The following is a 13,207-nucleotide window of genomic DNA, read 5'->3' as shown; positions in this document are numbered from 1 at the left end:
TAAACTTTCCCAGTTATGATAAAATTCACTAATCTTAAGTGTTAATTCTAATTTCTCACTCCACTGACATAGCTTGCTCTGCTGAGTATTTTCAGCATTTGCTATTTTTATTTTAGATTCTCAGCACCAGCAGTATACAAGCTCTGCACACCTGGAACACATTGATGTTGCTGACACCCAGATTTTCTGAGGACAAATGATTGGACATATTATATGACTTACATCACTTTTTGTGGTAATGAGGTGGTGGGGGAGCCTACAGAATGGCTTATCAAAATGTTTCTCTTCTGTGAGAGGGGGGTGGGCATAAATGGAAATAGAGGGGTGAACCACAGTATGTTTTACTTTCAGTTCTTTTTGCATTTCTTGTTTTTATTTCAAATTGTCATTGAGTTATATTTTAATTTATAAACCTGTCACATTTTTGTAACCAATTTACTGTTTAATAGCAATTTTGTGCAAATATGGTAAAACTGATAATTTGGCACTCTTGGGACTTTGCTGGTGCTGGGCTGCTATATTTTCCATATCATTGGATGTTATTCATTGATTCCCTAATACATTTACATTTTTTTATGATGTCATACAGGATTATAATATATTCTACAATGAACTTGATAGGTTTCGGGGGAGCATGGGCACCCTAAGAGCCTTGGGGAGGCAGGAACCAGGGATCAGTGAGTCTCAGGGAAAGCCCAGGGACTGGTGAGCCTTGGGGGAATCCAGGGACTAGTGAGTCTCAAGGGAGTACAGCAACGAGGGACCAGTGGGTTTCAGGGGGAGTGGAAACCAGGACCCTGGTGAGTCTTTGGGGGGTGTGGGAACTGGGACCCCAGTGAGTCTCAGGGGAGCATAAGAACCAGGGACCTGTGAGTCTCTGAAGTGCTGGAACTGGGGACTGTTGGGTCTCAGGGGAATGTGGGATGTTGAACCTCAGGGGAGCATGGTTAACATTACCTGGTGAGTCTGATTGGAAACCATTGGGAATTCCAAATGGTTGGATAGCAAATTATCTGAGTTTTACTGTATTACTTCTGAGTACTACATCCTTTCCTTATATTCGAAACATTATTGGAGAGATTTTTCTGGTCCTGCAATATCTATGTTTTAAGATCAGAAGAGTGGGCAAGTCAGAATGTATAACCATAAAGGAACCTATAAAACTTACCAAAAGACCGAATTCTTTCCAAGCACTCCATCCCATTTAATCCATTCAGATATTTCCTTCTTGAAACGTACAAAGTTGTTGTGGGGCATGAAAGGGGAGAAGTTGGGAGGATGTTTCTTCTGGCTGGGGCATTTAGAACCTGATGTCACAGTCTCAAAATAAAGGTCATTTATGATAGAAATGACGAGAAATTTCTTCACTCAGTGACTCTTCAGCAAAAAACAGCTGTGGAGGTTTAGTTACTGAGTATATTCAGGAAAGAAATCAATAGGTTTTTAGATATTCAGGGAATCAAAGGATTCAAGGTTAGTGCAGGAAAGTGGCACTTAGTTAAAGTATTGGTATGATTTTATTGAATGAAGAGCTCCTTTTTTTGCTTTTGTTCTAATGTTACACATAGACTTAAAATGTCTTTTTTTTACAATGAACTATGATTAAATCTGTTCATATGTTTCTAATAGCATGTGGCAAATTGTTAAATACATCTATTAGTGACAAATCATTTGGCCCCTTATAGAGTCTGTTTGATAAGCATTTAGCATTATGATACTTTGCATACCAATAACTAAAAATGAAACATTCTACTAACCTAATTATTTTTATTTTAATGGAAAGATCAATGACCAGAAACATTACTCCAAAAGCAAAGCACTGCAAACGCTAGAAGTTTGAAAGTTTTGATGGAAGGTCATCAACCTAAAACTTTGTTTCTCTCTTGACAGATGCTGTATGATCTGTTACATATTTCCACTATTTTCTGTTTTTAATTCCATTATTAGTTTACAGGCTAAGATAAGAAAATATTATCATCCTATCAACAGAAAAAAGCCCACTGGATACTCATAAGAATCCTATGCCCATTACTACTATTAAGTTATCTGAAATAGGTCTGTGCATCTATGAGAATAATACAGAACCATCCTAAGAGCACACTGCATTCATTTATTATTTTATCCTGTAAGTCATTAATTTAATTGATAGGTTTACGAAATAAATTATTTGTAAATTCAGATTTTCATCAAGAAAAATCTCCCAAATTTCCCCTTTTATTAAAGAAGGCAAAATTTACTGGTTTACAATTCAAAGAATGGCTGCAGTCATCCGAAGCCTTATCTAAATTGTCATGAGAATATAGGTGGAGACTTCTGCAGAATTACTGGAACCAAGTCCATTGCAGAGCTTACCTAACATTTACACCTGCACCTTTTCAAGGATGGATCATTAAACAGTGACTAACATCCGGGACGCTGGGTGCTAATTTTTATTTTCTGGCACAGATGGTCAATTGTTGTTGTGGATCAGCAACTAATTATACATGCTGACCACTTTCTCATTCCATGGAAAGTGATCAATCAACAGTTGGTAGTTTACTGCTCTAGCTCAGAGTGAAAATCATCCCTTCTGGCTGCAATTTTCCTTTCCCTCAACCATAAAAAGCACTGCTTTTGAAACATGAGAACTTAAAACAAAAGCTGACTTAGTGCCAACAACACCTCTCTGTAAATCTGCAGTCTCAACTATCAGTCAAAACATCTACCCTGAAACAAATATTCAAGAAACATACAGCTCTCCAGCTGAATCTTGCAACGCTGTGTGTCCATGGGAAAAAGAGTCAAATCAAGAGGGCACGAAAGTGTTATTGACAACCTGAAATATGAAAGAGAACAGAAAACATTACCCACTTTTGAAAGCTATAAAAATAGAATATTTGCAGCAAATGTAGTCAGTGTTGTTCTCAGACATCAAAATTTTATCTCACCTCATGCTGAGCAACACATCACCATTCCGGAATATAAAAAGGAGGATGTTGTCTTGTGTTACATCGTGAAAATTTGCATTCTTTTCATTTGCAAAAAATAAGTCAGGTTTCCATAAGCATTTGAACATAGTTGGATCCACAGTCAGTGTATCCGAACCTTTAAAATCAGTTGGCAGTTTAAGTCGTGGATCATTCCATTTTTGTCTGAGGAATATATTCACTCTGTAGTCCTATCAAAACAGAAGCTGCAAGTCAAGTTAGTTGTACATGAAAGACACAATCATAGAGAATTAAGAGGTAAAAGCTATGGAGCACCAAATCAAAAATAACAACAAAATGCTGGAAACATACAGCAGATTAATCAACAGCTGAAAGAGAAAGAAAGGTTTATCTAGGAACTGTGAATTCAACTTAGAAGAAATGTTAATATTTTTTATTTACAGAGAATAACACTGCCATCCATTTTGATACTAATTTTACAAATTAATGGAATCTATTGGGTGTATCAGAATGACAAATACCTAGCATTGAATCCAATTATCATTTAAGTGTTAACTGAATGCCCTAACTTTAAAATCACTCTTTAATTATTATATTAGGAAGTGAACTTTTCACCTACTGTTAGCATTCCTATCTCTGAGAGGGAAGGTTTAAGGCTTGCTTCAGACAACAATGGTGATGTCAACCAGAATATGTGCTTGTATTTTTGTCCTTCTACTCCTTGGAAGTTAGGAAGCAATGGGGAGTGAATTAGTATTGCCCAGCAGAGCCTGCTTTGAGTGATACATAATCAGCAGAAGTCTTTGCAACTTCTGATCGACAATGTGACAAAATGGTTGAAAATGTATTGGTATTGGTTTAAATTGCCACATATACCGAGATATAGTGAAAAGCTTTGTTTGCATGCTATCCAGACAGATCATTCCATGCAGAAGTACATCAAGGCAGTAAGAAAGGAAAACAGAATGCAGAACATAATGTTGCAGTTAGAGAGGAAGTGTCATGCAGGTATACAAATAAAGTGCAAGGGTCACAACAGGTTGATTGGGAGATCAGGGGCTCATCTTTTAGCATATGGGACGTCCTTTCATGAGTCTGATAACAGCAGGATAGAAGCTGCCCTTTGGTGGTATGTGCTCTCAAGCTTTTGTATCTTCTGCCCGATAGGACAGGGGAGAAGAGAAAATGAGCAAGGCGAGAGAGGTCCTTGATTATGTTGGCTACTTTCCTGAAGCAGCGGGAAGTGTAGACAGAGTCAGTGGAGGGGAGGCTGGTTTGTGTAATGGACTAGGCTGCATTCACAACTCTCTGCAATTTCTTGCGGTCTTGGGCAGAACAGTTGCCATACCAAGCTGTGATGCATCCGGATTGGATGCTTTCTATGGTGCATCTGTAAAGAATATGAGTCTTTGTGGAAAAGCTTTTCTCCCATCCTTCAAACTTTGTCCAGCAATTGTCATTCTGGGTCTCTTTCCAAAAACACGCCCATGGCACAACTTGGAAATCAGCCAGTGGAACACATTTTGCAGCAGTCTAGGTTAGTGCTTACCCTGCGTTCGCTCATTCTCAGGTCTGACTTCAAAAAGACTGTGAGGAAGGACAGGCAGTTGAAAGGGCAAAAATGCAGTCAGTTGGATGGGCTGAAGTGTGTCTACTTTAATGCGAGAAGTATCAAGAACAAGGCTGACGAACTTAGAGCATGGGTAAGTACGTGGAACTATGACGTGGTGGCCAGTACAGAGACTTGGCTGTCGCAAGGGCAGGAATGGCTGCTGGATACTCTGGGATTTAGATGTTTCTGAAGGGACAGGGTCGGAGGTAAAAGAGGTGGGGGAGTGGCATTGCTGATCAGGCACTGTGTCACAGCTGTAGAAAGAGAGGATGTCCTGGAAGGATCGTCCACTGAGTCAGTGTGGGTGGAAGTCAGAAACAGGAAGGGAGCGATCACTCTATTGGGAGTATTCTGCAGACCCCCGATAGCAGCAGAGATGCTGAGGAGCAGATTGGGAGGCAGATCTTGGAGAGGTGCAAAAATAACAGGGTTGTTGTCATGCGTGATTTCAACTTCCCTAATATTGATTGGCACCTCCTTAGTGTAAAGGGGACAGATGGGACGGAGTTTGTTTGGTGTGTACAGGAAGGATTCCTGACACAGTATGTGGACAGGCTGACTAGAGGAGATGCTGTACTGACCTGGTACTAGGCAATGAGCCCGATCAGGTTTCAGATCTCTTGGTGGGAGAGCATTTTGGAGATAGTGACCATAACTCCTTGACCTCTACCATAGCCTTGGAGAGGGATATAAGCAGACGATATGGAAAAGTCTTTAACTGGGGAAGAGGGAATTATGATGCTATTAGGCAGGAACTTGGGATCGTAAGTTGGGAACAAATGTTCTTGGTGAAGTGCACAACGGCAATGTGGAGGTTGTTTAGGGAGTACTTGCATGGGGTTCTGGATAAGTTTGTCTCCTTGAGGCAGGGTAAGGACGGTAGAGTGAAGGAACCATGGTTGACACGAGATGTAGAATATCTTGTCAAGAGGAAGAAAGAAGCTAACCTAAGGTTTAGAAAGCATGGATCAGACAGGGCTCTGGATAATTACGAGGTAGCCAGGAGGGAGCTTAAGAATGGACTTAGGAGAGCCTGAAGGGGGCATGAGAAGTCATTGGCGAGTAGGATCAAGGAAAACCCCAAGGCGTTCTACACGTATGTGAAGAATGAGAGGATGACTAGAGTGAGGGTAGGACTGATCAGGGATAAAAGAGGAAACATGTGCCTGGAGTCAGAAGAGGTAGGGGTGGTCCTTAATGAATACTTTGCTTCGGTATTCACTAAAGAGAGAGACCTTGACGTTTGTGAGGATGGCATACGACAGACTGATATGCTAGGGCATGTCGATATGAGGAAGATGTGCTGGAACTACTGAAAAACATTAGGATAGATAAGTCACTGGGGCCGGACGGGATATATCCAAGGTTATTACGGGAAGCTAGGGAAAAGATTGCTGTGCCTTTGGTGATGATCTTTGTGTCCTCACTGGCCACAGGAGTAGTGCCAGATGATTGGAGTGTGGCAAATGTTGTTCCTTTGTTCAAGAAAAGAAGTAGGGATAAACTTGGGAATTACATACCAGTGAGTCTTACTTCAGTGGTGGGCAAATTACTGGAGAAGATTCTTAGAGACAGGATTTATGGGCATTTAGAGAAGCATAGGCTGATTAGGGACAGTCAGCATGGCTTTATGAGGGGCAGGTCATGCCTCATGAGCCTGACTGAATTCTCTGAGGATGTGACAAAGCACATTGATGAAGGTAGAGCAGTGGATGTGGTGTACATGGATTTTAGTAAGGCATTTGATAAGGCTCCTCATGGAAGGCTTATTCAGAAGTCAGGAGGCATGGGATCCAGGGAAATTTGGCTGTGTGGATTCAGAATTGGCTCACCCATAGAAGACAGAGGGTGGTGGTAGATGGAGCGTATTCTGCCTGGAGGTCAGTGACCAGTGGTGTCCCACAGGGATCTGTTCTGGGACCCCTGCTCTTTGTGATTTTTATAAATGACTTGGATGAGGATGTGGAAGGGTGGGTTAGTAAGTTTGCAGATGATACAAAGGTTGGTGGTGTTGTGGATAGTGTAAAAGGTTGCTGTAGATTACAACAGGATATTGATAGAATGCAGAGCTGGGCTGAGAAGTGGCAGATGGAGTTCAACCCGGATAAGTGTGAAGTGATACACTTTGGGAGATCGAATTCGAAGGCAGAATACAAGGTTAATGGCAGGACTCTTAGCAGTGTGGAGGAACAGAGGGATATTGAGGTCCACGTCCATTGATCCCTCAAGGTTGCCACACAGGTTGATAGAGTTGTTAAGAAGGCATATGGAGTGTTGGCCTTCATTAGTCAGGGTATTGAGTTCAAGAGCCGCGAGGTGATGTTGCAGCTCTATAGAACTCTGGTCAGACCACACTTGGAGTATTGTGTTCAGTTCTGGTCACCTCATTTTAGGAAGGATGTGGAAGCTTTACAAATGGTGCAGAGGAGATATACCACGATGTTGCCTGGATTGGAGAGCATGTCTTATGAGGATAGGTTGAGTGAGCTAGGGGTTTTCTCTTTGGAGGGGAGGATGAGAGGTGACTTGATAGAGGTGTACAAGATGATAAGAGGCATAGATTGAGTGGACAGTCAGAGACTTTTTCCCAGTGCGACAATGGCTAACATGAGGGTACATAATTTTAAGGTGATTGGAGGAAGATATAAGGGGGATGTCAGGGCTAAGTTTTTTACACAGAGAGTGGTGGATGTGTGGAACGCACTGCCGACAGAGGTTGTGGGGGCAGATACATTGGGGACATTTAAGAGACTCTTAGACAGACACATGAACGATAGAGAAATGGGGGGCTATGTGGAAGGGAAGGGTTAGATAGATCTTAGAGCAGGATAAAATGTCAGCACAACATTGTGGGCCGAAGGGCCTGTACTGTACTGTAGTGTTCTATGTTCTATGAAACACACAAATTTCTGGTGAGTTTTCACATGGTAAAGACTGTCAAGCCCATGATGTTTCCTTTGGGTGTGTTGTCTAGGCTACACTTTCAAAATAAAGGGGTTAGCCATTCAGGACTTTGAAAAAAAGACTTTTATTCACACAGAGAGTAGTGAAGCTTTGAAATTCTCTAAAAGTGTGTCTGCATTCTTGCAGATACAGGAGGTGATAAACTGCACCTACCTGTCCCACTCTATTAATGTGCAGTTAATGTAAAACTAGAGGAAGTTGTCACCTCCGATGTGTGCAAGGTATCCAAGGTATTGAGGAAGCTTTCATGATTCCTTCATCAAGCAGCACTTCACCTCTCTGTTCTATCTTATACTCCAACTTAAATGTCGGCATTTTTGGGTAAAGGAGACGAGCTGAAAACATGTCTCATGACCCTCACATCCCAAGCAAAGAGATAAGTGAGCACTACAACCAAATTCATTTGTTCGCCAAAAGTATCACAAACCAAGCCTTCAGAATATTGAAAGTCCAATTTTGGTACTTTAATCAAAAGAACGTTTCTATGTGCATCAGCCTATGGATAAGAAAGGGAAGAAGTTTGATCAGAGCCTCCACGTCGAGCTCAATGTCAACATCCTCCTTTGCATTGGCAAACCCTCATTTCCTCCGAACAAACAGTTGCTGAGCGTTTTGTTGCAAGTCACTGGGTAACTGAACATTCAAGGGCAGGATTTCTGTCATTAAAGGTGATGATCATAGTATGCAATCTTGCAACAGGAACTAGCATGTGCTTAGTGCATCTCTGTTTCGTGTCACTCTCCCCATGTGCATGGACATTATATCTGAGACTTTATATCCCTCAAGCTAAAGGTAAGCTCCTCTTATTGCTCCAGAAGAATGCAGGGGAGAGCCACTTGTTTGCCAGCCCCTCAGACATCCTTTACAGCTGGTTCAGTGGTAAACTTGTTGTTCAACAATATTCCTCTGCAGCCTCCCAACCCTATTTTACCCTAAGGTGAATCAACTACCCCCAGTTAAGCAGTGCTTGGGGGGTCTGATATCATCTGATGTGGAATGACCATTACAGTTCCCTTCCACAAATTCTTCTCTTGCTTATTGGTAATGTATAAGATGAATAAATACCGAACTAGGTCACGAGCCACACCCTATGAAGTGTGACCATCTGAGCTAATGGATGAAAGTTATGAATTCGGTGACAGTGAGAGAGAATATCCTGAGGAGTCATCATCACTGTCATCCTGCTGCAAATCTTGGGAGACATTCAGTTTGGACAAGTGAGTACAGTAAGCAACATATCTGAAAGAGACAGAATCTGCTACCAGGTAGCTGTGAGATCCCATCTACCCATCTCCAAAGTACAAATGTTCCATTATCAAAGTTATGTCCAGGGCTGCCTCCCCACCTTTTTGCCTCTCCCTTTTCTTCAGTACTCCCTTTTCTGTTTGGAGGGAAAACAAGACCTCTCTATGAGATTCATGGAACGTACTGAATCAATGACATTTGTTAATGTTGATCATGAATGAGGGGCATAATTTTGAATGCTGGTGGTGGCTGTACAGAAAGGGTGTATGTGTCAGCAAGATTACTTGATGCAAGGAATGCTGTCTGGACCAAATCTGTAAGGGTAGGTTGATAATATTAGATAATAAGCATGTCAAGTCTGTGAAAGTGCTCCTCTGCTCATCTTTCCTGATCTGATGAGGAATTAAAGCACTTGTGACGTCGAACTCAGGAAAAGAAAACCATATATTTTATGCTAATTCCTGCAGCCATCTTCAAAGGCTTGTTCTTGGTGTCAGACATGGATTTCTTCCTTTAGTCGGTAAGATTTGTGAATTTCCTTCAAACCCAGCATAATGTCCAGAGAGGCCTCAGTGAATCTTGGGGCAGCTTTGACCCAGCTGTGCCAGTTATCCTTCGGTACAGGTAATTACCTTCTACAAATTGGAAGCAAGTTTCAGAAGTGGAGCAAAACATGCAAACACCACTGTACTGTTTCTTTGGCAAATGTAAATAAGGACAACTTTCTATGACGAAGTCTGCCACTTCTAACTGAGTTACTTGTTCCTGATAGACAAAGAAGTTAAATTCCTGCTAATGGAGTACAAAACAAGGAAATTATGCTAAACTAAAAGCAGATAATTGCAGATACTATTGGTGCTGGAACTAACTGGGTTACTCTACCAAAATCCTACCACAGATGAAATGGACAAAATAACTCTTCTGTGCTATACCATTCTATGATTCCGGGTTTGCTGCCTTGGAGTAGTGAACTAGTTTTCCAATTATTCTTAAGGTTATATTTTTTTAATTGGCAACAGAATCATGAGCGATGCTACAGAGTATCCTAATGCAATTAGAAAAGGGACTGCTGAAAAAGAAATTGAGTGGAGGTTGATTTTGATAGTGACTGTAAAATTGTCCATAAAATGATGTGTGCTGCAGCCATCATTTGGAAGCTAGAAAAATTAAAAAGCCTGTCCTCAACAATACTCTTCTTATGTTACAACTCTTCACTAAAATGTTGAAGTGTAAATTCTTTGTTTTTGCCAAAATTAACTTTTTATCAAATACTGCACAATATGCTGAAAGTAAAAAAAAATGCCCGATGCTGGAATTGTGAAACAAAAGCAGAAAATGCTTGAAACACTTAGCAGGTCACGCCGAATCTCCAAAAGGTCACCACAGTTCTGACGAAGGGTCTCCAACCTGACCCGATAACATTGTTTCTCTTTCTACAGATGCAGCCTGATCTGCTGAGTGCTCCCAGCTTCTTCTGCTTTCATAACACTATTCTGTTCCCTTCTGTTTCCCTCTTCCTCCTTTATTTTCAAGAACAAATTCCCACAAGAAAACTCATATTGTCTCGAGGGTAAGAATTTTTCTGGAGCTCCTTCTTTGCAACTAACCAAAGTTTAAAAAAATATAGAAATGTCATTTGTAACTGGAACAACCCTAAACAAAAACATTCTCTAAGAATATGGGGTGCATATAATGAGACACTTCTTCCAGGCTCAGATTATCCTTAAAAAAAATCATGTTACATTTTCCACTATTTCCATTAGTCTGCAGCCTTATGTTGTAAAAATCAAAAGATTTCTATCTATGTTATTTAAATGATCTCACTCAAAAAGCAATAGTCAGAGAAAACAGACCCTAAAGCCAGGACAAAAATGACAATACACATTAAAATTGGACTGAAAAGTACAGATCTAGAACCCTAATAAATATGCATCTATCTTATAGATACAGGTTGAAATTCTCTGGTCTGGCATTCTGTGGTCCAGCAACTCCTGTGATCCAGTATGTTTTGAATAGAGCTGTACTAATTAACTAATTAGTGATCTCAGCCAACAGCATTTCCACCTTATGGAAACTTCAGCTCTCAGTTATGGACAGCTCTTAGAATCCTCATGTAACTTGGGGAGTGTCTATAATTAAAAAGAACAATTCTCCTGCTCAGAGTAAGATGATCAGGGGGCGAATTCTGAGATCTGGCACCAGTCAGGTCCCAAAGGTGCCAGAATAGAGAATTTCAACCTGTATAACCTGGGTATAATGCATCCAGTGTGGCCGCAAAAACACATCCACATTTTCTGAGCTGGATATATGTAGCTGCCATATTCGTTTAGGCATTAGAAGATGTCACCCCTTCTATGCCCACTTGATAGCAACTAATTACCAGTGTGGGTTGGACACTGAAGGGATATATGATCTCATCCCACTTGCTATCCCTCTGAGAAAACAAGGAACTACTGACCTCTTCATCTGACAACAGCAAGAGGGAAAATGCTGGAATCTATAATATGGGATGTGATATCAAGACACGGAGAAATAACATGATTAGTCAAGATCAATTTATGAAAGGAGAATCATGTTTGTCTAATCAACTGAAGATTTTTGTGGATAAGTCTGGGAGAGTAGATGAGCAGAAATCAATGGATGTGGATTTTCAGAAGGCTTTTGATGTCTCATACAGGAGGTTGATGTTCTTTGTTGGAGCATGTGGATTGGGGGTAATATATCAGCGTGGATTGAGAGTTTGTTAACAGGTAGAAAGTAAAGAGCAGGAATAAATGGATCCTTCGCAGGTTGGCAGGCTGTGCCTAGTGAGGAAACAGGGATCGGTGCTTGGGCCTTAATTATTCACAATTTATATCAAGATTTGTCTGAGGAGAACAAATGTAATATTTCCAAGTTTTCAAATGACACAAGACCATGTGGGAATATGTCATGATGAGGATACAAATAGGTGTCAAGGAAATTTAAACAAGCTGAGTCAGTGGGCCTCACATGACAGATGGGAGTACATGAGGTTATCCATTTTAGTTGGGAAAACAGAAATATTGGGTTGTTTTTAAATGGTTAGAGAATAGAAAATGTTAATGTTCAAAGGGACCTGGGTGTCCTTGTACACAAGTCTCAGAATGCTTTCATGTAGATGCAGCAGTTAATTAGAAGGCAAATAGCACGTTGGCCTTTATTGCAAGAAGTTTTGAGAAAAGTGTAAACATGTCTTCTTACATTTATAAAGCGTCTTGGTGAGACTACACCAGGAGTATTGTCTGCAACTTTGGTCTCCTTTCTTAAAGTACATACTTGCTAAAGCAAGAATGTAGCAAAGATCAACAGACTGATTTCTGTATGCTAGGTCTGTCAAATGAGAAGAGAATAAGTAGTCCATGCTTCTATTCTCTAGAGTTCAGGAGAATGAGAGGTGATCTCATTGAAACATACAAAATTCTCAGAAGGCTCAACAAGGTAGATATGGGATGGATGTTTCCTTGGCTAAGGATACCAGAACTAGGGGCACGGTCTCAAAACAAGGGGTGGGCCATTTAGCATTGAAATGAAGAGAATTTCTTCACTTAGAGGTGGTGAATCTCTGGAATTCTCTAATCAGGAGGCTGTGAAGGCTCACTCATTGATTACATTCATTTATATATATCTTGCTATTAAACAAATCAAAGAATATGGGTGTAGGATAGAAAAAGGATGTTTGCGATAAAACACTGACTGTGATCTTGATCAATTTGCAGTGCAGACCTGTGGGGCTGAATAGCTGCTCCTATTTCTGATGTTTTCATGTCCCAGTTATTATCAATTGCAGGCAATGCCTTGTTATGCATTATGGTAGGTGTGGGGTAAAAGTGATAAAGACTTCAGAGAGAGAAAGTATCTCACAAGTGCCACTTGTCTTACTATTTCAGACATTTTAGGTCCAATCTTTCAACTTGATTCCATCCCCAACCACTTCAATAACTGCAATACCAATACAATCATCTTTCTCTTCCTTTTTCTTCTCTGCTTATTATACAACTTCTCATAAATTTAAAGAATTTCTTGTGTTTAAGTTGTTCGCACTGTGTTTAATAAAGACATTCAGTTTTTATCAAGCAGATCTCTATTTTTTGAGTTAATACTGTGAACTTACCATAGTTGTTTCATGGATTGAGCCAAAACTGTTAATAAAAATATTTACTTGTACATCAACTGGAATATCTGGAAAAAAATCAGAAGAACTGTTAATCTTACAGGATAAATAATGATCTTTCAAGAACATAAAACAAAGACACTACACTGGTGTTTATTCACTGTGCACGCCAGCTTTCTTGTCAAAGCATCCAGCTCTGAACAACCCTAAAATGTGGTTGATTGTACCAAAAAGGAATGTTTTTGAGTAAAAGATTTATTCTTGATAACTTTAAAGTTTAACTTCTGTTGATCCCCACTTACATTCTTTGATCCCCATGTCCTGTCT

The 13,207-nt window shown here is 40.4% G+C and overlaps 1 protein-coding gene across 1 annotated transcript in view; it reads right to left on the bottom strand.

The window, feature by feature from the left end:
* Window positions 1-13,207, bottom strand: part of glrbb (glycine receptor, beta b) — a 114,170-nt gene that overhangs the window by 48,660 nt on the left and 52,303 nt on the right. Inside the window, exons 4-6 of the mRNA XM_052037880.1 lie at window positions 12,881-12,948; window positions 2,928-3,157; window positions 2,733-2,815 (exon numbers count right to left, since the gene is read on the bottom strand). Coding sequence (XP_051893840.1) covers window positions 2,733-2,815; window positions 2,928-3,157; window positions 12,881-12,948 — 381 coding nt within the window. The remainder of the gene's footprint in view (window positions 1-2,732; window positions 2,816-2,927; window positions 3,158-12,880; window positions 12,949-13,207) is intronic.

Source organism: Pristis pectinata, chromosome 2 (genome assembly GCF_009764475.1).
Source record: "Pristis pectinata isolate sPriPec2 chromosome 2, sPriPec2.1.pri, whole genome shotgun sequence".
Taxonomy (NCBI): Eukaryota; Metazoa; Chordata; class Chondrichthyes; order Rhinopristiformes; family Pristidae; genus Pristis; species Pristis pectinata.
This window is presented reverse-complemented; position numbering and strand designations above follow the sequence as displayed.